This window comes from Arvicanthis niloticus, chromosome 17 (genome assembly GCF_011762505.2).
Source record: "Arvicanthis niloticus isolate mArvNil1 chromosome 17, mArvNil1.pat.X, whole genome shotgun sequence".
In the NCBI taxonomy this organism is placed as follows: domain Eukaryota; kingdom Metazoa; phylum Chordata; class Mammalia; order Rodentia; family Muridae; genus Arvicanthis; species Arvicanthis niloticus.
In genome coordinates this window covers 53683319-53709516 of record NC_047674.1, presented here as the reverse complement: position 1 = coordinate 53709516, position 26198 = coordinate 53683319, and the positions used below count along the sequence as shown (strand labels likewise).

Below are 26198 nucleotides of genomic sequence, written 5' to 3'. Positions count from 1 at the left end.
CTCAGGATTGACTAAGTGGAGACAAGGGAAACACTCTCAACCCCCCACCCCCAGCCCTGGGAGGCTTCTCAGGCTTTTCCCAGGAAGGCAGAAGCTTTTGCCCCCCCCACCCCTCCCCCAAGGCTGGTTGCTCTCTGGTCCTTTACCAGCTGATGGCTACAGAGTTGGCCCTACTGTTGGGACTTCCTTTTTTGCAGACATTTCATTTAAACCAGTGGTTCTCAAACTTCCTGATGCTTGAGCCCTTTAGTGCAGTTTCCCCATGTGGTGAGCCCCAACCATAACATTATTATTGTTGCTGTTTCATAACTGCCGTTCTGCTGCTGTTATGAATCACTGTATAAACACCTGCTTTCCAATGGTCTTGGGTGACCCCTGCGGAAGGGTCCTTAAACCCGGCCCAAGGTATCACAACCCACAGGGTGAGAACTGATATAAACAAAGGCTTCAGACCACCGTGGTAGTGGTTTGTTGAGACAGAGTTTCTCTCTAACCTATGCTGTCCTGGAACTCCATAGACCAGGCTGGCCTTAAACTCAGAGATCCACCTGCCTCTGCTTCTTGAGTCCTGGGATATAAAGGTGTGCACCACCATGGCCTGGGTTGTTTTCAATTCTTCCATTTTTTTTTTTTTTCTAAATTCATGTGCACTGGTGTTTTCGCTTACTTGTATGTCTGTGTGAGAACATCTGATCCTCTAGAACTGGAGTTAAAGACAGTTGGCAGCTGCCATGTGGTTCCTGGGAACTGAACCCAAGTCTGGAAGGGCAGCCAATGCTATTAACCACTGAGCCATCCGCCCCTCCAGCCTCCAGCTGCCTGTTCTCAGTTCTTACTAAGGCCAAGCTTATTGGTGGATTGGGGGTTAAATGTATCATTGTACTGAGCACTGATGTCCAAGACTAGTTTGTCAAAACTACACACACGCCCAGGCAGTGGTAGCTCACACCTTTAATTCCAGCACTTGAGAGGCAGAGGCAGAGGCAGAGGCAGGCAGATCTCATGTTTCAAACAACCAAACCAACCAATAAACAAAAAAACCTCAGCATAACAAAAACCTGAGCTGTTAGAAATGGCCTTCCTATGCTATCTGGTTCAAACTGCCTGCTCCCTAGCTATGAGGCAAGCTAAAAAATACAAACAGGTCTCTCCCACTTGCCCTTAGCTCCACTGACTGACTTCCTCCTTGTACTGAAACTCAGAGAGGCTTCGTAGCTTTCTTCCTCTGCACTGGGAACCTCGGGAGACCCTGAGTAATCTCCTACCTGCAGGCTAGCTCCTGGGTTCCCCCAATCCACCCCACGTGCACCCACAAGAAACTAGTGGGGGTGTAATTACTCATTTTTTCTAAAGCTTTATTTTATGTATATGAGTACACTGCAGCTGTCTTCAGACACACCGGCAGAGGGCATCAGATCTCATTCCAGATGGTTGTGAGCCACCATGTGGGTGCTGGGAATTGAGCTCAGGACCTCTGGAAGAACAGTTGGTGCTCTCAATGCTGAGCCCGAGCCGAGCCCTCTCTCCAGTCTCCCACCCCCCACCCCCCTTTTTGAGAGTTTTTCTGTGTAGCCCCAACTGTCCTGGAACTTGCTCTATAGAGATTCTCCTGCCTCTGCCTCCTGAGCGCTGGGATGTAAGGCATGCTCCACTGCTACCCTGCCTATAATTACATTTTTTTTTTTTTCTGAAAGACGAGACAAAGTCTTAGCTTTTCAGAAGAGTGTTCAAGATTCAGCAAGATGGCTATGCATCCTAGCTGGCCTGGTACTCACTATGGCTAGCCTCCAGATGGCTAGGATTAAGGTATGGCACCATCACAAGGAAACTTTTGTACATCGGTTACAATGGGCGTCTCTCCCTGGGACGTGCACCTACTTCCCCAAAGTTTCCTGATGTTTGACCAGCCACCACTGACTTGTGAACTTCTCTTCCCCTTCTGTACCATAGGGTATTTGCAATGTGACTTATCTCTTGTCACACTTTTTTTTTTTTTTTTTTTGAGCTGAAAGTGCTGTTCCTGGCTCCTAGGGGTGAGCTGAAGATTTTCATGCCCTATCCAGCTATGTGGTGGCATTCGTTGCTCGTGTCCTTGACTGTTAGTAGGCTCTCAACCCCAGCACTGACCTGAATGGGTGTTGGAGGGAGGCATTTATGATTCTGCCACCAGTGTTGAAGAAGATGGCTGGAATATAATTGTTCCCCCCACCCCCGTCCCCTGCAAGTCTTTTTTTTTTTTTTTTTGTTTTTTGTTTTTTTTTGTTTTGTTTTGTTTTGTTTTGTTTTTTTTGTTTTTCGAGACAGGGTTTCTCTGTGTAGCCCTGGCTGTCCTGGAACTCACTCTGTAGACCAGGCTGGCCTCAAACTCAGAAATCTGCCTGCCTCTGCCTCCCAAGTGCTGGGATTAAAGGCATGCGCCACCACCGCCCGGCTCCCACAAGCCTTTTTTAAGAATTATTTTATGTACATTGGTGCTTTGTTTGCATGTAGATCTAGTTGTAAGCTGCCATGTGGATCCTGGGAATTGAACCCAGGTCCTCTGGAGGAGGAGCCAGTGCTCTTAACCACGGAGATCTCTCTCCAGCCTCCCCTACTCCAAAGTCTTCTAACGCAGTCTTGTGCCTGGGTAATGACACTGATGGCTTCTGACCACAAGCAAGCTCTGTAGGCAACACCACTTTGAGGGTCAGGAGCATCAGGAGCCACTGCTGGCCACTTCCGCTTCCTGGGAGCAAGGGAGGCTTGAACAAGGGACTGTCAGGTATCCTTCCTTCTACAATGCTGCACGTCACTTCCTGACATTTCTGTTCAAAGCAGTCTGTCTAGTCAGCGTCTGTCTTCTGAATGGCTGCCACTGATGTACAAGTCCCTTTACTGGGTGGGTCAAAGTGGTGGTGATTGCAGAGCTCCCCCTTGTGGGCATAATCCATCACTGCAATTGAGCAGACCCGTGACTGCAAGGATGTTTGGTTTTTTTGTGTTTACATGAGAAGACTGGGAAATTCTACCTTTGTTTAAAAACCTGATTTAGGTATAGAAAGGAGGAGATGTGACAATAGGGATAAAGGGAAGTGGAGAGACAGGAGAACCTCAATTCTCACCAAAACTAAATTGTTCTTAGAGTTAAGTTGATAGCAACTCAGAATGGAGGTGAACAGAGAGCTGTGCTGCCTGGCCAGACAAACAGGAAAGAATGACTTTAGGAAGTTAGCCAGAAGACCCAATGTCACAGCCAGGCTGGCAGTCTATGCAGGCCCCTGGGGACTGTTGAGTTCCTAGGGTAGGAATGGCCAGAGTCCTGACGTCCCTAACCCATCCGTGACTCTGTTTTAACCAGGCTCTAAGCCTTGCAGCCCACACTTTGTTTGTTTTCAGGGTGTATCCATTCAGCCCTCTACCCCTCCGGCAGTCCTGAGGACCTGTGGCTCCCTGGCTCCTAGCTGTGGGGAAGCGCTAAGTGTGGATCAACAGGGCCCGAGACAGGAGAAACCTCTTCCTTGGCCTTTGCCAGGGGTGGGGCCATTTGGCTCGAATTCAGATCGATAGAGTTATATGTCTTGGGCCCAGCTGTTCAAACCTGGAGACGCCAGCCATTCTCTGTGGCTCTGGTTCATCACCAGGGAATGGTAACATCAGGAGGGACCTGCTGAGGCAATTAAAACCATGTGTCTAGAGTTGGTACCGGGTAAGAAGATAAGAGTCTTAGTGCTGCAAGGTCCCCTGGTAACCAGGATGAGCGGAAGCATCCTGGGGTGGCCTACCTAAGCTACTTGCTCCGCTCCCCACACCTCTAGGCTCTGGAAGCTTGAGAACCAAGCCATGCTTGCCCAGTTACCGTTTCCAGTGTGCGTTACTATTTGGGTTCTTGCTGTCAGTTAGCTAGGAATCACAAGACCTTGGGGACAGGATGCATGCTGAGTTTGGGGGAGGGGCTGCTGGAGCTGAGCAAAGTATGTGACATCACAGTTTCCAAACCCCCACCCCCCACATACACACCTCAATGGGAAAACCTTCTCCACTTGCTTGTGGGAAATCAGACGGGGCGGGGGGGTGGGGGTGGGGGGACCTACTCCACTGCACCTTGTGCTGAGGTCACCTTAAACCAGGTACTTAAGGCCTCTTCGTCTCCCATGAGTAAAGCAGGGAAGGTAACAGGTGGAGAGCCACTGAGGTCCTAAATAAATGACAGCGATGCCTTTATCCACTGGACCAACACTTAGGTACATTTGTCTTGAAGCTCGCCCAGTAGCTACAGACTGGGACTTCGAACAGTGCCTGGTTTATTCTGGAAAAAAAAAAAAAAGCAGAAAGGTTAAAGGATGAAAAAGCATTCTGTAGCCAGGCATGGTGGTGAAGGCCTTTAATCCTAGGACTCAGGAGGCAGAGGCAGGGAGATCTCCGTGAGTTTGAGGTCAGCCTGGTCTAACAGTGAGTTTGAGGACAGCCAAGGAAGGCTACACAGTGAAACCCTGTCTCAAAACAAAAACAAAACAACAACAAAAAGATCTATCTGTAAACTACAGGGTACTAGAGGAATCTTTAATCCCCCCCCCCCTCCAGGCAGGAAAGTTCTCAGGAAAAGGAACAAAAAGACACAAGGCATTGTTGATCTTTGGCCCTCCTGGAACACTCGAAAGGCCCGTCCATTCACATACCCAGGGATCCCAGGCCTGGCACTGGGAACTCTCGGGCATGCGTAGTGAAAGCTTGAACCCTGATGTGTATCTCTGCCACCCAGTCCCATAGCTGAGGACACAGGCACAGAGCACAGCACACGGCTTAGAAATCCAGTCAACTGAGACCCATGTGCTGAAAGGGAGCTGCCAGTGCCTGGGGCAGGCCAGGAGGTCAGGCAGAACCTTAGGTAGGTTGTGTGTATGGTGCCAGCCTGCCCCTCCCCTGACCAGTCAGCTCCAGAATAAATTCCATTCAGGCTACTCTTTAGCTTCCCCTGAAGGGGCTGGGAACACCGGAGGAGGTCAAGTCTGAAAGGACTGTGTGATAGAAGAGAAGGCAGGGCTGGCTAGTTAGTTAGACACCTTAGAGACATTGGTCATTGGAACACGGAAAAATGATCACGAGTGTGTTAATATGGCACACTAATGAGGTCCCATTTACATTTTGAGACTAGGGTAGGTCACAAATTCTTTCCCTTTTATAACCATACCACCCTTAGCGAGTCTGTTCTTGCCCATAACTTTAGCTATCAGCCTGGTTAGGCCTGGGTCTTCCAACCAAGTCTGGTCTGGGTCTCTCCCACACAGCCCTCTGCCTGCTGGACAGCTGGTTTTGTTTTGTTTTTTTAAAATATGTATACAGTGTTCAGCCTGCATGTAGGCCAGAAGAGGGCGCCAGATTTCATTACAGATGGTCATGAGCCACCATATGGTTGCTGGGAATTGAACTCACAGTGCTCTTAACCTCTGAGCCATCTCTCTAGCCCTGGACAGCTGTCCTCAATGCCCACAGCTGCCTACAAGAGGTATCTGTCTCCCTCCAATCCAGGTTTCAGTATGTAGCCTAGTCTAGTTTTAAACTCACTACTGTCACTTAGGATATCACCTCACAGTTGTAACTCAGGCTGGCCTCCAACTCACTGTGTAGCCCTGGCTGGTCTGCAACTGTGATCCTCATGCCTCCAGTTCCTGAGGGCCAGAATTCCAAGCACACACCACTCCCAGGTTTCAGCCCCTACACTCTGTCCTTAGGAAGCGCTCATCTCTCCTCCCTGCTGCCTGGCCTTCCTGCCTTTAGCCTTGACCTTCTCTGAGGCTCCTTGTGAATGCTCCAAGCTGGGTTTTGTGTGCTCACTATTTATGTCTCCTCCCTTCCTCTCCTTCCTGCCTCTGGTTCCTCCTTGCCTGAGTGTGCTTTCTCCTTCCTTCTCTCAGTCTCTAGCTGAGACAGTGTTTCAGGAAGCCCAGGCTTCCTTTGTAGGTCAGGCAGGCTTTGCCTCCTCTCCTCGGTTCTAAGATTTCGTAGTCACCAGTTTTGTTTATCTGAGACAAGGTCTCACAGTGTAATCCTAGCTGTTCTGGAACTTGTTATGTAGAGCGGTCTGGCCTCAAACTCACAGAGATTTACCTGCTGCTTTGTGCCACCACACCTGGATTCAGTCCCTGATTTTAACAAGTCTTCTAAATGTGTCGTTAGTTTTCTTGATCATGCCGGTAATACTGACATGTTTTTAACATAACGGGAAACTCGGTGACACCAGTTTCCCACCAGCCGTGAGAGACTGCTTGGTAGAGGCTTCCACCCCCGGTCCTCACAACTTCATTGTAGTGCTTTCCTTGCCAGACTTAGTTCATTACCAGGCCTGAAGAATCTGGTTCTGAGCATCTTTTAAACATCTGGTACTGCTTTAGCAATGCCTAGTTTCACGGGCTGGAGAGATGGCTCAGCATCTGGAAGATGCTCTTCCAGAGGTCCTGAGTTCAAATCCCAGCAACCACATGGTGGCTCACAACCATCTGTAATGGGATCTGATGCCCTCTTCTGGCCTGCAGTTGTACATACAGCTACTTGTGTACATAAGAAAAAAGAAGCAATGCCTAGTGGTTAGTAATGTTTTTTGATTTCTCTATATTGTTCTGGCTGTCCTGGAACTTTGTTCTGTGAAGCAAGTTGGTCTCCAACTCACAGAGATCTGACTGCCTCCACCTCCTCACTGCTAGGATTAAAGATGTGCACACACAACCACCCAGCATGCTCACTCTTTTGTGTGGCTCCTGGGGGCCCAAGGTCCTCATGTTTAACTGACTAAGATGGCACTGGGTCTGTAGATTTTCTTCACACTGCTGTTTTTTTTTTTTTTTTTTTTTTTGGGTTTTTTTTTTTTTTTTTTTTTTTTTAGACAGTCTCCTGTAACCCAAGTTGTATTTCACTATGTAGCTGATGGTAACCTTGAACTTCTGATCCTTCTGCCTCCATTTTCTGAGTGCTGGAATTGCTGACTTGTGCAACCATGCCAGATTATGCAGTGCTGAATAGAACCCTGAATTTTATGTCTGCACTTGGCCTCCCTGCCATATGTGTGTATACACATATACATGTATATATGTATATATACATATACATACACACATACCTGAACATTTATACACATATACATATAAACATATACGCACAGATATACATGTATTTGTATATATATGCACCTACATATATACATACATGTGCATTTATACACATGTACATATAAACACACACATATATATACATATATGTGTGTATATTTATATATGCATATATACACACATATAAACTATCGGTTCTTACGTAGCTAAGATTGCCCTCAAACACACTTTATAGCTGAGGATGGCCTTGAATTTCTCATCCTCTTACCTCTGATCACAATACATGCATCACCATATCCAGCTATTGCATTTTAAAGAAACAGACACACACTATGTGTAGTATTTTGGCTGCATGTATATAAGTACACCCTATATGCTAACCTGGTGCCCACAGAGGTCAGATGAAGGTCTTCAGGTCCCCTGGAACTGGAAATCACAGATGGTTCTGAGCCCTCATATGGGTGCTGGGAATTGAACTCAGGTCCTCTGGAAGAGCAGCCAGTGTTCTTAACCACCGAGCCATCTCTCCACTTTCCTGTTGGCCATTTTTAACAAGGCACTTAACAGGCTTGACTTAATAAACTTAACCAAATGGCTAGATAATTTATTTTCTTAAGCTTACCTGGGAAATTTACAAATATCACTAGTCAAGTTTGGATTTAGTAACTCATATATTTTTTTCCAGCACTTAGAGTTTAGGGTAGAGGATTACGATGAGTTCCAGGGCAGCCTGGGCTATGAAGTGTTCTGCAGGCTAACCTGGGCTACAGAGTGAGACCCTGTCTTAAAACAATGGTGATGGGGCCAGAGAGATGAATCAGGGGTTAAATTCACTGGTTGCCCTTCCCGGAGCACATATGGCACACATACATGGAAGCAAAACACCCGTAGACAGGCTCGGTGTGGTTGCATGCACCTTTGATCCTAGCACCCAGAGGAGGGTGGGTCTCTGAGTTTGAGGCCAGCTTGATCTACACAGCAAGTTCCAGGACATCGAAGACCACATAGACTCTGTCTCAAAAACAAAACAAAACACCACCACCTATATACGTGAAAAAAACCCTACACATAGGGCTAATAAAATACCTCACCATGTCTACAACAAGGATAATAGAAAAAATGAAAATGCAAAACACCAAATTTTATTTTATTTTTTTTAATTATTAGTGTATATGTATGGGGTGCCAGTGAACACCTGGAAGTCAGAGGATAATTTGGGGGATGCGATTTTCCTCTCGTCTGGGAGTCTGGGATTGGATTCTGGCTTTGAAGCTTTCGTAGCAAACACTTTTCCCACTGAGCTGCCTTCTAGTGGCACAAACCACTTTGGATCAAAGAAAAGCCAGGCCTCATATCAGACCCCTATAACTACCAGCACTCAGAGGCAGTAGTAAGATGACCAGGAGCTGCAGGCGCTCTGTGGTCTACTGAAGTTGTGGGATATAGCAAACACAGTCTTGTAAAATGTGTAGCCACAAGCCTTCAGGTTGGAAAAATTTTAATGTGCTAAATATTAAAGTTCGGAAATAGAAAATAAAGAAAGAGGGCTGGAGAGATGGCTCAGAGGTTTAGAGCACTGGCTGCTCTTCCGGAGGTCCTGAGTTCAATTCTCAGCAACCACATGATAGACAACAACTGTCTATAACTCAAGTTCCAGGGGATCCAACACCCTCACACATGCAGGCAAAATACCGATGCACATAAAATTAAAACAAACAAACAACAACAACAAACCAAAAACCAAACCAAACCAAACCAAAAAGTCTTGGCAAGCTGGGACAGCAGGTAAGATTGCTGGCTGCTGTGGCAGAACACTGGGTTCAGTTCCTGGCATTCATGTTGAATGGCTGCTAACCAGTGGTGACTCCAGAGCTCTGGTGGTGCTCTGATGTCATCTTGTGGCATCAATGGATTTTTTTTTTTTTTTTGAACTGGAGTCACAGATAGTTGTGAATTACCTGCTGTGAGTACCGGAAACCAAACTCAGATTCTGTGGAAGAGCAGAGTAGTAGTTAGGGTTTCTGTTGCTGTTCAGACACCATGACCAAAGCAACTCTTAGAAAGGAAAACATTTAATTAATCAGGCTGCCTTACAGTTTCAGAGGCTTGGTCCTTTATCATCATGGTGGGAAGCATGGCATTGTGCAGGTACACTTGATGATGGAGGAGTGGAGAGTTCTACATCTTAACATCTTTTTTTTTTTTAAGATTTATTTATTTTATGTGAGTACACCATAGCTGTCTTCAAACACACCAGAAGAGGGCATCAGATCCCATTACAGATGGTTGTGAGCCACCACGTGATTGCTGGGAATTGAACTCAGGACCTCTAGAAGAGCAGTCTGTGCTCTTAACTGCTGAGCTATCTCTCCAGCCCGGGGTTCTACATCTTAATCTGAAGGCAGCAAGGAGGAGACTACTGGGCAGAACTTGAGCATAGGAGACTTCAAAGCTGACTACCACAGTGACACACTTCCTCCAACAATGCTAAACCTGTTCTAACAAAGCCAACGGGTCAAGTGTATTCAAACCACCACAAGCAGCAAGAAGCCTTAACTACTGAGCCATCTCCACCACTTCAGTTTCCTGCCTAAGCTTCTGGAGTGCTGAAATGATAAATTTGTGTGTTATATTCATTTGAGACTTGTTTTATTTTATGTTTTCCTTTTCTTTTTCTTTCTTTTCTTTTTCTTTTTTTGTTTCTTTTTCTCTTTCTTTCTTTCTTTCTTTTTTCTTTTTTTTTTTTTTTTTTTTTAGGCAGGGTTTCTCTGTGTAGCCCTGGCTGTCCTGGAACTTCCTCTGTAGACCAGGCTGGCCTCGAACTCAGAGATGTATATGCCTCTGCCTCACACATGCTAGGATTAAAGTTGTGCACCACCACTGCCTGGATGAGACTGATTTATAACCTAAAATATAATTAATATTTATAAATGTTCCAACTATTTGGGGGAAGGGGGTGTACACATCAACAGGATCTCACTACATAGACATGGATGGCTTAGTACTTGCTATGTAGACCAGACTTGCTTCAAACTCACAGAGATCCTCCTGCTTCTGCTGCCTAAGTATTGGGATTAAAGGCAGGTGCCAGGTTCCCAGGCAAATGCTCCAACTTTCAAGATGGCCTTGGGAAGATGGCTCAGCTATTAAGATCAACTGCTGCACAATCACGAGGACCAGACTTTGGGTCCCAACTCCCAGGTAATCAGCTGGGGCATCTTGCACATGCCTGGGTAACTCCGGCTCTGAGGGATGCAGCTGCCTTTGTGCAGTTGTAGATTTGAGTAGCCTCACACACAGCTGCACAGACAGGCAGGCAGCCATGCACAAACAAAAATAAACAAATACACTTTCAAGAGGGCTAGGGGCTTAAGCCCAGCAGTACACTCTTGTCTAACATTTGAGAGAGGCCTTGCTTTAGTCCCTGGCCAGCAAAGAAACACAGGGAAAGGATGAAATTTGAGTTCTTAGGTGTGAGGCCCCCTGCTGTGTGCATGACAGAACCCTGTGAACTACTCTGTGTTCCTCTCTGGAAGACCAGCAAGCTCTTGATTGTTGACTATCTCTGCAGCCTGAGACTCCCTTCACACCCACCAGATAGGGTCTTGTATAGTTCAGGCTAGCTTCTACGTACTGCAAGGATGGCCATGAAATTTTATTTCCAGCCTCTATGTTCCAAGCATTAAAATGATGAGAATGAGCCACCATGACAGGTGCATTCAATGCAGGCAGTCCAAACTAGGTCTTCATGCATGCCAGCCACACACGCTCTACCAGCTGAACTATGTTCTAGCCTTAAAAATATTCCCATTCAGGGAGCTGGAAAGATGGCTCAGCAGTTAAGAACACTTGTTCTCACTGAAGAGGGGGTAAGATTCCCAGAGTCTGGGTGTGGCTCACAACCACCTGTAACTCCGGTTCTAGAGAAACATTACCCTCTTCTGACCCCAAGGGTATTGTGCGAGCACCATGCACAGACAGGCTGGCAAAGCACTCATACACATAACGTTTAAAAACAAACGGATAAATAGAACGATTAAAAAAAAAATTCAAAACTTTATAGAGGCTAAAAATTATAGACGCTGAAGCAGAGTAATCTAGACAACATTGGGAAACTGGTTAAAAACAAAGAAACAAAGCGAGGTGTGGAGAGTGAAGAGGAAGAGGAGTGGGGGGCGGAGTTAATTTTATAGTTCTGATTTTTTTCCCCAATTCACTAACAATTGTAAAAATAATTCTTTGCCTACGGGTCGTAGAAAACCAAGCATGCGTCCCAGCAGCGGCAAGTAGTGGCCTGTTAATCGCTGTTTTAGCTGGCCACCCTCCAACAGCTCCTACCAATCGAGAATAAACCGTATCTTAGAAACATCGGTGGTTGCAGCTGCTCCTGGGACTCAGGCTCCTGGAGGCTTAGGGGGTTTTAAGGCTGTTTCTAGGGGCCCTCCCCACTCTTCATGGCACCTGCAGCCATTTATAACCAAGCCCTAGCCTGCAGGGCTACTTCTGCGCCCACACTCCTCCCTTCCGGAAGGGCTTCCTTTACAGGTCACTAGGAGTCTCCTGGCTTTTTTTTTTTTTTTTTAATCTTCTGGGAGCAAACCTCCGCAGTACCCTGATTCCACAGGTCCTAAACCCGTCTCTTTCCTTAGGCCACCCAGGTTCATCCTTCGGTTGTTAAGGGCCCAAATGGGCTGAGGTTTCTACGCACTTCTTAGTACTCTCAAGGCTCAGGGCTTGGACCTGGGAGTGTCAGTCAGGGGAAGGAGGGCGGAGCTTCAGGATACAGGCAGAGGTTTCTCAGGGCTGCTGACTCCTGTGGTACATGCTACACAGCGCCCTACTACCGAGCTGTCTCTCCAGCCCTCCTCCCTCCTTTTTCAAAATTACTAGTTTAAAAAAAAAAAAAAAAAAAAAAGTCAGGCAGTAGGCAGTGGGCAGTGGGCGGTGGTGGCAGCCTGGTCTACAGAGTTGAGAGTTCCAGGACATCCAGGGCTACATAGAGAAACCCTGTCTTGAAAAACCCAGAGTCTTACCTGTCTGGTCTGTAGATCAAGTCATCCTCAAACTCACAACGATCCACCTGCCTCTGCCTCCTAAGTGCTGGATTTAAGGGAATCACCTATTTCCCTTTTTCTTTTATTATTTTAAGGTTCAGAGAAACGGCTCAGCAGTTGAGAGCGCTTACTACCCTCCAGAGAACCCGAGGTTGATTTCCATCACCCAGATCTTGTAGATCATAACTGCCACTGACTCCAGCTCCAGGGAATTGAAAGTCCTTTGGCTTCTCAATACACCCTCTCACACACAGTTTGAGTACACACACACACACACACACACACAAGTTCAAAAATTATTTTATCATTGTGTGTGTGAGATAAGGGTGGGTGCATGCCATGGCACATTGAAAGCCACATGACAAGTTTGCGACGGACGGTCACTCGCTCCTTTTGTGGGCTCTGTGACTCAAACCAGATCACCTCTGTATGTGCTGCAAACATATTTACTCACTGAACTATCTTACCAGCCCTTCTTTACAAATAATTTGTTAGTTGGGCAGTGGTGGCACATTCCTTTAAACTCATAATCTCAGCACTCGGGAGGCAGAGGCAGGAGGATCTCTGTGAGTTCGAGGCCAATCTGGTCTACAGAGTGAGTTTCAGAATAGCCAAGGCTATACAGCAAAACTGTCTTGATACGCCATAAAAATTAATAGTTATTATTAAATTTTCTGTGTGTGCACATTTCCTGGAGCTGGAGTTACCCGTGGTTGTGAGCTGTCTGGCATGTGTGCTGGGAATGGAACTTGGGTCCTATGGGAGAGCAGTAAGTGCCGGACCATTTCTGTAAACCCCAGGCCTTTTATAAAAAGAGATGGTATCACCAGGGTGTGATGGTGCATGCCTTCAATTCCACCAGCACTCGGGAGGCAGTTGGATCTCTTGCGTTTGAGGCCAGCCTGGTTTACAAAGCAGGTGCCAGAACAACTTAGGCTACACAGAGAGACCCTGTCTTGAAACCCTGTCTTAGGGTTTTACTGCTGTGAACAGACACCATGTCCAAGGCAACATTTAATTGGGGCTGGCTTACAGGTTCAGAAGTTCAGTCCATTATCGTCAAGGCAGGAGCATGGCAGCATCCAGGCAGTCATGGTGCAGGCAGAGCTGAGAGTTCTACATCTTCATCTGAAGGCTGCTAGTGGAAGACTGACTTCCAGGCAGCTAGGGTGAGGGTCTTAAAGCCCACACCCACAGTGACACACCTACTCCAACAGGGCCACACCTCCAAATAGTGCCACTCCCTGGGCCAAGCATATACAAACCATCACACCCCTCAAAAAGAGACTTTATCTTGTGTGTGTGTGTGTGTGTATTTGTGTGTACATATGGGCACCAGGGCACAGCGCACATGAAGTCAGAGGACAACTTCAGGAGTCAGTTGTTTCTTTCCATCATGAGATCTGGCATCAAATTGAGGTTTAGACTGTCAGGCTTGGAGGACAAGGGCAAATGTTTTTACCCATGGAGTCATCGTGTTCCTTAACCCTCCTCCCCCTTGGTTTATGAGACAGAGTCTGCTAGTATAACCCTTAGCTGGTCTGGTACCGTGTACTTGGAACTACAGGTATCCTATTGTCTCAACCACTCTAGTACTGGAACAGACATGTGCCACCACACCAAGGCAGAAGGAATCTTTAGGTTGATGCAAAATGTTTTCTTCTCACTTTTGGCCCACGTTGGCCTGTAATGCACACTCCTCTTGTCTCGCCTCGTGCTGGGATTACAGGTGTGTGTGCTGGGATTACAGGTGTGCTCCTCAGCCACCGTGCTCAGTGAACTTTTCCCATCTGAGAAAGTCCCAGGAAGCTGCTGAGGAGCCTTGGAAACTCGTGCTGAGGAGAGGCTCCTGGCCTGCTTCAGACTTGGGTCCCGGTAAGAGAGAGCATGCTCCTATCTCCATTCCATTTTCCGAACAGGAACGACTCTGGGTTTAGTGACTCCATTATTTATCGAGCCTTTCATTTTCCTGTCCGTGAAATGTATAGAGTAGCTTTCAACCATTCAGAGGCCAAGGAGAGGCAGTCAGTGCTGTCTTCGAACTAGGGAATGCAGGGCTTGGTGGGTCTTGGGGAAACACTCTACCCGGGAGTTCCACGTCCATCCCAGAGATCAGTTAGGCTCCTTTTGCTGAGAGAAGGGATACATGTTGAAGTTTCTGGTTTTAGTTTATGACTCCCAGGCCTTCCGAGCAACCCTACCCAGTGTCTCCACATATACTGATTTATGGGCTCTACACACACACACACACACACACACACACACACACACACACACACAATTAAGGAGACGATTAACAATAACAGACAGTGCAGGACGGGACAACAGATGAAGTGGACAGAGGCAAGAAAGCAACTACTGTTTAACAGTGAATGCACTCTTAGATGTGCGAAAGCACCGGAACAAAGGTGTGGGCGGTGGTGCGGGGACACAGGCCAATGTGAGCTAAGAACGCAGAGGAACATTTACAGAGCTCTAAGTGGCCACTCTTTCCCGGAGGGCTCATCAGTCTAACAAGCTTCCAGATGCGGCCTAGGAAAAAGGCAAGGCTAGATTGCCAGCTGAAGGACAGGCAAGGCATGGCGGGGCCACCTTAAAAACAGAGGCACTGGCACAACTTGGTTCTGGCTCCTGGAACTGAGCCAACCGGTGACCAGCATCTCCATGCGGATGCCCAGAGCTCCCGCTAATCTGAAAAGACGGGGACCTACTCCTCTGTAGGTCCAAAGAGCTGCAGTAGGGAAGAGGGCTGGAAAAGCGAAACCAGCTTGAGAAACAGCTTGTGCTCGCAAAGGGAGGGCCCACGTCCCCGCGCGCCGTGTACGTGGGCGACCGGAGAGGCTGAGGGGTGGGAGTGTTCTACCCGGTAGCGTTCGGTTTTTGGTCTCTGTTCACTGGAAGGTGTCCGCAGTCACTCACCTCCCCCACCCGCCTCCCCCAGACCCCGTGCCCTGTGACCGATCCAGGTCAGCCATCCCTCCCTCTACGCTCCACACCCCCACAGTAATGTGGGCCTCCCAGGGCCATGCATAGAGGGTCGTCCAACCGTGGCCCACGGTACGGAGACTTAGGGACAATTTCTTCCCAGGGTAAGATCGCGGCAGAAAAAACCAAGCAGCCGAGCGCAGCAGTGAAGACACTGCCCCCCGCCGCAGCAGGGGAGGTGGAGCCTCGGGGGGAGGGGTTGAGACCGCCGAGACAGGCCTAGAAACTGCTGGAAGAAATCGCAGCACCGCCGCTGCTGCTCCTTCCGCCGCAGGCCGCCAAAGAGTCCCTGCCAGCCCAGGCCCGCGCCCCTCCCCTCGGAGAAGCTGCTCCCCGCCTTCATCTGTGCTGTACCCGGGAGGGTGGGGATCGGGGGCTTCTTAAAGTTGGACAAGGAATTTATCATCATCCTTTTCTCTTGATGGGCGATTTGTAGGGAACATTCTAGTAAGATCGGGTTTGGAAATGGCAGCCGAGTTGGCCACCTCCATTCTCTTTCAGACGTCCCCTGAGTACTGGACTCTTGGGGGTGGTGTGTGTGTGTGGAAGAGCCTACCTTGAGTTTTCTGAGGGAGTCCCTGGGGTATTCGCCCGGAGATACATCCCTAATAGCATATGCATGCTCCCTGCCCATCTTGAGGGGGACATGTCCTACTCATGCAGAAATGGGGGTGCAAAACGGTATTGATTTGGCCTCGACTCGCAGGCCAGGCCCCGGGTCTCGCTCCTCCCCCCCCCACCCCGCCTCCACGATCTGCGACCATGACGTCAAGGTGGGCGGGCGGCGGCAGGTGCGTGGCCCGCAGCCACTTCTTTAAGGCGGAGGGATCTAAGGGCGGGGCCCGGGTTGTGCTTCGCCTTATATAGGGCGGTCGGGGGCGTTTGGGAGCTCTCTTGAGTCACCCCCGCGCAGCCTAGGCTTGCCGTGCGAGTCGGACCTGGTCCGGGCCCACCACCCTGCTCTGTACTACTACTTGGCTTTCCCGTCAAGGTAAGGCCGCGGTCTCCGGTCCCCGGCGGCTCCCGGGGCTTCTCCCCGGGGTTCCTGCCTCCATCTCATCTATCCTTAAGGGTCTTCCCCCGGCTGGCCGGCCTGTGGGGATAACGTGCCCAGGGTGTCTCCAGGTGCTCGTGGTGGCTCCCGGCGGGCTTGCACGGCGAGCCTCCCCCGGGGCGGGTGGGTTTCCCCAGAGCGTGAGGTGGGGGTGCGGCCGGGCCAGGTGGTGGGCGGCCGCACGTGGTAGCCACCGACCCGGGACGCTGCCATGTTTGCCCTCCACTTCCGGGCGCGGCTGCAGGGTCCGTAGGGTCCGCGCGGTGGCGGGCTGCTGTGCGTGACTCAGCAAAGCCTGGCGAGGTTGGCCTGGCCACCTCCCCCGGCGCCTTTCCCAACGTGCTTGGTTTGGAGGAGGGGGTCCTCGGGTTGGCAGGGACTCTGGAAGCCACTGTGCTTTCCCTTTCCAGATCTTTCTGCGTTCTCAGTTGTGCGGGGAGGAGAAACGGGGAGGGAGTAGGCACGAGAAGATTCATAGGTCCCTCCCTTACTCCTCCCCTCCCGGGAGCTCGGATTGTTCTGGAAGCCTGGGCGCCCCGCCCCAGTGCCCGGATGCTGGGGTGGTGGGAGGGTTTCAATGGCGCCCCCTCCTCGTGTGGCTCCTGCCGACGCATGTCCGGCAGTGACGAGGGTCGCTGGGCGGCAGGGCCACCATTTTACTTGTGTTCGGGCCTGTGCAAGTCTGCGCAGTGACTGGTCATGGTGGAGCTTTTTATTTCTTTGTCCTGATTTAATTGCCCCTTGAGCGCCTCCACGACTACAGTTTCGGGTTCTCTTACCCTGCTGGATGGAACGGCACAAATTCGTGTATGGCAGGCTACTAGTTAAAGTTGCTCCTCACCTCAGTTAAGAGATTGTAATTCAGTAATCTATGTACTGGGGTCTTATTGTAGTTTCCTGAGTCTGGATTTTTACCATATCGGCAGGTGATCTGTTCAGAGCCAGCGAGCAGTTCAAAAAGTCTTGACTTTTGGGCATTTTTTTTTTTAGAAAAAGCCTCATACTTGATTTGTCTTGTCACTGCAGTCTCACAGTTCTTTTTAAAAAGGTTGGCTCTTACCTCTTGGGAATATTGGGAATGAACACTATCCAGATTAAAGAAGTTTGAACTGGAGTTTAAAATGTGAGTCCATAATGGCCCTTTGGTAATTTTTCATCTTTAGATGCCTGAGGAAGTGCACCATGGAGAGGAAGAGGTGGAGACCTTTGCCTTTCAGGCAGAAATTGCCCAGCTCATGTCTCTCATCATCAATACCTTCTACTCAAACAAGGAGATTTTCCTCCGGGAGTTGATCTCTAATGCTTCTGATGTGAGTATTCTGTTGAGTCTCTAAGACTTCACAGAAGTGTGTGAATGTGATAACACAGGCAGTGGGAGTGGTTGAGAAGAGTAATCCAGCAGTTGATGGCGGGGAAGGGACTGCTTGGACAGATGGAGTAATGTGTCTATTTAACGTGTATACACAGGCCCTGGACAAGATTCGTTATGAGAGCCTAACGGACCCTTCCAAGTTGGACAGCGGGAAAGAGCTGAAAATTGACATCATCCCCAACCCTCAGGAGCGCACGCTGACCTTGGTGGACACAGGCATTGGCATGACCAAGGCTGACCTCATTAATAACTTGGGAACCATTGCTAAGTCTGGCACAAAGGCATTCATGGAGGCTCTCCAGGTGTGTGGCATTTGTTCCTGCTTTTGGCTTACAACTTGATTTTTTTAATAAGTACATGTGGAGGTCAGAGGATAGCTTTGACCCTTACCTAGATTCTGGAAATGGAACTGATGGTTACACTTGGCTTAGCAGTGGTTGTACTTGTATAAGAACCATTTTTGCTGACCCTCTTAACATTTAAAACCCTTTGCAGGCTGGTGCAGACATCTCCATGATTGGGCAGTTTGGTGTCGGCTTCTACTCTGCCTATCTTGTGGCAGAGAAAGTGGTTGTGATCACCAAGCACAACGACGACGAGCAGTATGCCTGGGAGTCTTCTGCCGGTGGCTCCTTCACTGTCCGTGCAGACCATGGTGAGCTAAGGGGCAGTCTACACTGCTTGGTAGAATCCAAGAAACCTTAAACATCTGTTCTCTAAAAGTACATTTTTGAGGGGTGGTGAATACCAGCACTTGGAAACAGGCAGGTGGGTGAGTTCCTGAGGTGGGCAAGGGCTACACAGAGAAACCTTAGCTTGTTTGAGAAACCAGGAACAAAAAAGATGAGCCCCTGGTTGAGCATTTTAGTTGTAGTTTTTCATGTCTTGTGATTCGCGCTGTAGGTGAGCCCATTGGCCGGGGTACCAAAGTGATTCTTCACCTCAAAGAAGACCAGACAGAGTATTTAGAGGAGAGGAGGGTCAAGGAAGTGGTGAAGAAACACTCCCAGTTCATAGGCTATCCCATCACGCTCTACGTGAGTATGGGCTTGGCAGTGTTTGAACAGGCTGTTGTGTTGGATAATGGCTCTGCTGGTGCACGATCTCTACAATTGATGACTGCATTTGGTGATTTAGCTGGAGAAGGAACGAGAGAAGGAGATCAGTGATGATGAGGCCGAGGAAGAGAAAGGTGAGAAGGAGGAGGAGGACAAGGATGATGAGGAAAAGCCCAAGATTGAAGATGTGGGATCTGATGAGGAGGACGACGGCGGCAAAGATAAGAAAAAGAAAACAAAGAAGATCAAGGAGAAGTACATTGACCAGGAAGAGCTGAATAAGACGAAGCCTATCTGGACCAGAAATCCGGATGACATCACTCAGGAGGAATATGGTGAATTCTATAAGAGCCTCACCAATGATTGGGAAGACCACTTGGCAGTCAAGGTGAGAAGCCTTCCTTCCAGGTTGTGTAAGGAGGGGTGCAGGGTGCTGGAGTTAGGGAACAACTTGCTCAACTGGTTGGTAGCTGAGAACTGAAAGCCACAGACTGCACTGGGAACTACTCAGATCTGATTGGCAGTGGTTTCACATTCTCCTTTCTGGGGTGGTGGCCATATTTGAACACTGGATTACTCTTCTCAGTCACTCCCACCTTGATTATAGCCATGGTTCTGCTTGGAGGGAGGGACACTCTGGGCTTATTTGGTGTTAGGGCTGTTGGCTCATCCTATGTCTCAGGAGTATGGCACTGGCAGCGCTCCAGTGTCAGATGTTGATATTGGGGCTTGAAGCAGTCCTGTCCTAAAATGTATTACTGGGTTTATTTCAGCATTTCTCTGTAGAAGGTCAGTTGGAATTCAGGGCATTACTCTTCATTCCCCGGCGAGCTCCCTTTGACCTTTTTGAGAACAAGAAGAAGAAGAACAACATCAAATTGTATGTTCGCCGTGTGTTCATCATGGACAGCTGTGATGAGCTGATCCCTGAGTACCTCAGTGAGTATCTCCTGGGCTTAGGGTGTGTTTAGTACAGGCAGACCCATCTCAGACCTTCAGCATTCAGCTGAGACACCCTGATCCAGAGTCTTTGTGGCTTAGTAGTTTAAATCTGTTGACCAGCTCTGATGCAGCTGTTCCCTGCTTTCTGTCTGGTTCATTGTAGACTTTATCCGTGGTGTGGTTGACTCTGAGGACCTGCCTCTGAACATCTCCCGAGAAATGCTCCAGCAGAGCAAGATCCTGAAAGTCATCCGCAAAAACATTGTGAAGAAGTGCCTGGAGCTCTTCTCTGAGTTGGCTGAAGACAAAGAGAACTACAAGAAGTTTTATGAGGCGTTCTCCAAGAATTTAAAGGTAGATAAGTGCTCTCTCTCCAAATTACTTTGTATTTAGGGTGGTTTTTTTTTTTCCAGTTCATAATTGGACTCTTTCTTTCCCTACCCTTTAAAGCTTGGAATCCATGAGGATTCCACTAACCGTCGCCGCCTCTCCGAGCTCCTTCGCTATCACACCTCTCAGTCTGGAGATGAGATGACGTCCCTGTCAGAGTATGTGTCTCGCATGAAGGAGACACAGAAGTCCATCTACTATATCACTGGTATGTTGGAGCTGCCTTGTGGACCTGGGAAGGGGCGGTATGAAGGCGTCCTTGGCCATTGAGTCATATTTAATAATCCTATAGGTGAGAGCAAAGAGCAGGTGGCTAACTCTGCCTTTGTGGAGCGTGTGCGGAAGCGGGGCTTCGAGGTGGTGTACATGACAGAGCCCATTGATGAGTACTGCGTGCAGCAGCTCAAGGAGTTTGATGGAAAGAGCCTGGTCTCGGTGACTAAGGAGGGCCTGGAGCTGCCAGAGGATGAGGAGGAGAAGAAGAAAATGGAGGAGAGCAAGGCAAAGTTTGAGAATCTCTGCAAGCTCATGAAGGAGATCTTGGACAAGAAGGTTGAAAAAGTGAGTCTTCCCTGGGAATTTTTTAGTCTGCTGTACAGCTAGTGGTGCCAGGCAGGCCCTTCCTTCAGCAGTAGTCTCTTGGTAAAAGGAAGTTTCTACACACACACAGACACACACACACACCCCTAATCATTCCATCTAACTCATGCCTGCAGGAAAAGGCCTTGCTGTGTTGCCCAGATTATCCTTGAATCCCTCCCTGTACTTCAAGCCACCTTCAGCCTCCTGGGGATGTAGGGTTCAGTCATCTGCCTGCCATTCTTAACTTTACATAGCTTTTCCATGATAGCCAAATGTACATCTTGTCACTGTTCTTGATTGTCCACAGGTGACAATCTCCAATCGGCTTGTGTCTTCCCCCTGCTGCATTGTGACAAGCACCTATGGCTGGACAGCTAACATGGAACGGATCATGAAGGCCCAGGCACTGCGAGACAACTCTACAATGGGCTACATGATGGCCAAAAAGCACCTAGAGATCAACCCTGACCACCCCATTGTGGAGACCCTGCGGCAGAAGGCTGAGGCAGACAAAAACGACAAAGCTGTCAAGGACCTGGTGGTGTTGCTGTTTGAAACTGCTCTGCTGTCCTCTGGTTTCTCACTTGAGGATCCCCAAACCCACTCCAACCGCATCTACCGCATGATTAAGCTAGGCCTGGGTGAGTCAGGCTTGTGAACTCCAGGTGGCACGTTGTTGAACTGGCTGGACCCTCTGGTAGACTTAATGCTTGCTATGTGGCTTAAATCTCATGTCTTTTTAGGCATTGATGAAGATGAGGTCACTGCGGAAGAGCCCAGTGCTGCTGTCCCTGATGAGATCCCCCCACTGGAAGGTGATGAGGATGCCTCTCGCATGGAAGAAGTGGATTAAAGGCTCCCAGGAACCCCTGCCCTCTGTATAGTATCCCTGTGGCTCCCCCAGCAGCCTTGACTGGCCCTGACCCACCTGGCTCATGTCTACAAGAATCTCCTCTATCCTGTCCTTGTGCCTTAAGGCAGGAAGATCCCCTCCCACAGAATAGCAGGGTTGGGTGTTGTGTATTGTGGTCTTTTTGTTTGTTTTATTTTGTTCTGAAATTAAAAGTATGCAAAATAAAGAAGATGCAGTTTTATACAGTTCTGCTCAGGACTCTGGGCTCCCTGAGTTGTGTTGGAAGGTGATGAGGTACTTATCCTAGCACCCTTTGAGCCCCCTTTAGCCAACCAAAACACAGCTCCAAAGTCACTGCTGCAGTTTAATCAAATAAGAGCAAAAGGTGACACTTCCAAGTACCAAAACTTGCTCAAGGAACACTGGGGTATCCCCAACTGGTCTGGGGAGGCCTTTGTCCCTTCTGGCACAGCACCATTCTCAGTAGCCCCTAGGGGAACTTCATGGCCTGTAAACAATTCTCTTCCCAGCTGGTGCCTGGCATCCTCAAGGGGTGGGTGTCGGGGAGTGAGCAAAGCCCTGGTGTTGGTTTGCCTGGCCACCAGTTAAGATTTCAGAGATTGGGGGAGGAGCTCTTGGTCACCTCTAACCCAACACCTACAACTCAAGTGGGGCTCTTAAGGCAAAAGAGGTTGTTCCCCAGAGCCCCAGTCCTCTGCTATGTGCTGAGATACTGAGCGCCTCGGAAGATGAGTGATGAGAGGGTCCTTAACTCCTCACACCTTCTGCACTGGAGGCTCAGTGGGCACAGGCTTCTTCCCCCGCTGCTTCCTGCCCCGGGCATAGATTCTGAGTAGCAGGGCAGTGAAGACCACAGCTACTCCCAGTCCCCCCACCACAGTGACAGTATGGCCATAGAGGAGGCAGGAGAGGAGGATGGCAATAGCCTGGCGCAGAGTCATGATGATCGTAAAGACAGCAGCTCCAAACTGTCCGATGGTGTAGAAGATGAAGAGCTGACCAAAGGCAGAGCACACAGAGAGGAGGAGGGCATGGAGCGCAAACTCACTGTGTCGCCCCATGAAGCGCGCCCCCTCCATTAGGGCCCCCTGTTCCAGTAGTGACCCTACTGTGAAAAGACAGGAGAATAAGTTGACCCCAAACATCATCTGCACAGATGACATCTTATAGGCAAACAGGGCATCCTGCCAGTTTGAGGTGAAGCTGTCAAAAGCGATATAGCCTGCTAGTAGGACCAAGCCAGAGAGTGTGGTGGCTGGAGAGCTCTGGGGCTCTGGTCCACTCGACAGAAGAAACATGCTAACTCCAATGGAGATGAGGCCAGCAGTCAGGTATTCCCAGTGTTCATAGCTGCGCCGAGACACCAGCTTTCCCATCATCATGACAGGAATCACCTTGGAGGCCTTCGCCAGCACTTGGGTAGGGAAGCTGACAAACTTAAGTGCTTCATATTGGCACCAGCTGCTAAGCACATTTGACAGACTGGCAAAGGAGTACCGGTACATGGGTGCACCATGACGGGGCTGCTTGCGTAGAACACAGTAGAGGCCTGCCACGACCAGTGCCAGCACACGGTTCATTAGCACCAGGAACTGTGAGTCTGTGAAATGCTCGCCTGGTGATGTGGCTGTGGCCCCATAGCTGCCGGTCATCACTCTTTCCTGCAGTACGCCCCAAGTCAGATAGGACACCTGGGTGAGGGAGGGCGGAAAATAGTGACAGTAAACAGAAGGAAAGGCAGAAGTCTCAATTTCCCACTTCCTCAGAGTTGGTTGCATGTGATGTAACTGACACTATTCTTTTGGTTCCTCTGAGGGAGGGGCTTCTTTCCGAAGCTTCAGTTCACCTTGTGGGGAAACAAATGGAGTTGCAGGCACCGGGACACCTGCTTTAAGACCACACCATATCTACCTTCATGATGCAAGCCCATTAGAGCTGGATCCATATACCATATAAAGTGTTTTACTTATTTTGAATTAATGCAAAAAGAAATTGGAATATTTGGAAGCCCCAGGGAGGTCTGGATACTTGTAATTCAACATATATTCCACTCTGAATGCCCTGGGATAGCCTCACTCACAAAGAAATCCCACTGACAAACTTTTGGAGAAAGCCAAGCACACACTGTCACCCTAGCTATTTGGAAGGAAGAAGCAGGAGAGTTGAAAGTTCAAGGCCTGCATCTGGTGATGGCGGCACATGCCTTTAACCCTAGCACTCTGGAGGCAGAGGCATTTGGATCTCTGAGTTTGAGGCTAGCCTGGTATAGACAGGAAGTTTCAGGACAGCCAGAGCCATTCAGAGAAACTGTGTCTGGAAAAGCAGAAAAGAAAAAAGAAAGTTCAAGGCCTGTCTGAGCCTGTGAGATTCTGTCAAAACGGAGTTGTGGTGCATTAATCCCGGCACTTGCAGAGTAGGTGGATCTCTGAGCTGGAGGCCAGCCTGTTCTACACTGTGAGTTCTAGAGTCACTAGGACTGCATAGCAAAACCCTACCTCAAAATAATAATAATGTCTCAGAATAATAATAATGGCGGAAGCAGCTCTGGGGATATAAGTTTAGCCAGCGATTCCTCAAACTCAAACTCAGATACAGCACACTGAGCAGAATAAGGGCATAGGGGAAAAAAGCCCACAATAACTCAGGCAGGCCTTTTCCCACACTGTATAAAACATCGCAGGGGCCCACGAGTGTGTACAGTGAAATTTCATTTCAGTACAGGTGTTAAAGGAAGTACTGAAATAAAGGTTCACTTTCAGGATGGGGCTGTGTCCTGTAGGGACACAAACCATACCAAACCCAACAATTTGGGGTGGGCAGGGCAAATTTGGTTTCATTACGTCCCTGGCTATCTGTACCCAGCTTGGGAAGAGAAGGGAAGCCTGTCTTCTTACCTGGAGCCCCGAGGCACAGAAGACCAACTTCAGGACCTGCCAAGAGGGGGTGGATTCCGCTGTCTCTGTCCGGGGAGCCAGGGGACCCTCATCAGCAGCCTTGGGCTCATTACCAAACACACAGGCTTTCACCAGAGGGAAGCAGAGACCCCTGCCTGAAGACGACACATAAGTCCACAGTTTCTCCAGAGCAGCCAGCCGGACCCGCTGTCCGACTTACTGGCCTCCCTCCCTCCCTTTCCAAGTCCCAGTCTGCCAACACCTGCAACCGGACTTAACTCGTTTCCCCACCCTTTGGCCACATTACCTGTCTCCAGGTAGTTCTTCCGTCTTAAGTACTGCACCAGGAGGTAGCCAGGTACCATAAAGCTGGCATAGCCGGCCACATTCAGCAAAAAGCGGAAGAGCCATAGCTGTGTCCAGGACTGCGGAGGGGCTTCGGGTGACTCTCCACCTGCTCCCAAGGAAGGGAGCGTGGCGAGTACCACTACTGCCCACCATCTGCTGGGACAGCCGGAGCAACGATTAGGGTTGCAGCTCTTCCGCCCCTCTGCCCTCCGGAGGGGACTGTACCAGGGAAGTGCCCAGTGGCCTCCCCGCCCCCTCCGCTGCAGCCCAGCAGGACGGACAAAGAGCCTCTCTCTCCCTCTCTCTCTCTCGGGGGTCCGGCGCAGGCCAGGCAGAACCTCCTCCCTTCCCGGGGCGGCCCCGCCTGTCCAGCCACATAGGTCGCCTCTGTTCCCTCCAGCGCGGCCAGCTCAGGCCACAGGCACCCCCCCCCCCAACCTTTCCCGCTCCGAAGAGCCACTGTCCCGCATCCCCACCGCGCGACAATCCTGAAGCCCCGCGAGGAGTACAGGCCACATGCCGTGTGCCCATCCACACTGGGTTCCCGACAGTGCCACGCGGATCCGCGGTTGGGAAGACCCCCCCCCTATGCCGCCTCCCGAGCCCCGGGGTCTCGGTCACGTGGCCCCGGGGTCTCGGTCACGTGGGCCATGGCTGCCCGAGCCCCCCACCTGGCATCCATGGCCCAGCCGCGTGGGGCGGAGGGGGGGACCGGGGAATGCGCGTCCCCCGGGCCGTGCTCTCCCTCCGCTCCCTCTGCCGCCTGCTCCAGCAGCCAGCCAGTCAGCCAGCCAGCGGAAGTGCCGCGCTCTTCCCGCCTCCTCCCCGCCTCAGCCCCCTTCGCGGCACCCGAGCCACAGCGCCCCCGCGCGGCCCGGAGGCGAACCCGGCCCGGTTCCCCTGGGGAACTCCAGTTGGGACCTTCTCCCTTTTCCCAGTTTGAATAGTCTCAGCTATCAACCCAACCCATTCCAGACAGGGCGATGATGACTATTGCCACCTAGTGGACTGGAATTTTGAGTATCTGAGACCCGAAGACTTCCTCTTATGTTAGTTTTCCCATTTTAAAATAATGATGTCTCCTCCCTTTTTAGGCTGCGTCAGTGATCATCCCCCTAGTACCTGTGATGGTCCTTCAGGGTTCTGCATGACCTGGAGCGCCGTCCTCGCCTACTTGCCCAACTTTGTAGTGTCCCGTTGACCTGCTTTTAGTCCTTTAATTCACCAGAGGCCTTCCCCAATGCTGTCTTTCTCTTTGCTCATCTTGAATCCCAATTTCTGCGACCCCCGTCTGAAGCTTCCCAAAGATCCTTCACCCACTCCGTTGTCCTCCTTCCTGACAAGTTTTTTTTTTTTTTTTTTTTTTTCCTTCCCGGCACCCATTGCAACTTATAACCACGTTATTTAGTTGTTTATGATTTTAATGTCTGTCTCACTCACAGGATGCGTTTGCTTAGCGCTAAGCATCGGAAACTATGTTGGTTTATTTCTTCTCCTTCTTCATGCCAGTCACGGGCTTGACCTAGCAGGGCCCTCAGTGTGTGGAATCTAAGGGGGGAAAAAGTA

At 49.7% G+C, this 26198-nt stretch overlaps 2 protein-coding genes across 3 annotated transcripts; one reads left to right on the top strand and one right to left on the bottom strand.

Annotated features, from left to right (window-relative positions):
• Positions 1-15934: 15934 nt before the first annotated feature.
• Positions 15935-21614, top strand: Hsp90ab1 (heat shock protein 90 alpha family class B member 1). Its single transcript, XM_034521929.2, has 12 exons — positions 15935-16109; positions 17336-17482; positions 17640-17846; positions 18040-18199; positions 18448-18581; positions 18682-18990; positions 19376-19541; positions 19708-19898; positions 19995-20142; positions 20227-20495; positions 20824-21157; positions 21260-21614. Exons 2-12 carry the CDS (start codon positions 17336-17338, stop codon positions 21367-21369), a joined length of 2175 nt encoding a protein of 724 aa, XP_034377820.1. The 5' UTR covers positions 15935-16109; the 3' UTR covers positions 21370-21614.
• Positions 21615-21713: 99 nt separating this feature from the next.
• Positions 21714-25449, bottom strand: Slc35b2 (solute carrier family 35 member B2). Of its 2 annotated transcripts, none has more exons than XM_034521930.3 (4): positions 25304-25449; positions 24592-24785; positions 24285-24439; positions 21714-23081 (listed from the first exon to the last, which is right to left on the bottom strand). In XM_034521930.3, exons 1-4 carry the CDS (start codon positions 25312-25314, stop codon positions 22146-22148), a joined length of 1296 nt encoding a protein of 431 aa, XP_034377821.1. In that variant the 5' UTR covers positions 25315-25449; the 3' UTR covers positions 21714-22145. The 2 variants fall into 2 exon arrangements, with proteins under 2 accessions (XP_034377821.1, XP_076771372.1); XM_076915257.1 differs by having other exon boundaries at positions 21997-23081; positions 24285-24435; positions 25304-25439.
• Positions 25450-26198: the final 749 nt, after the last annotated feature.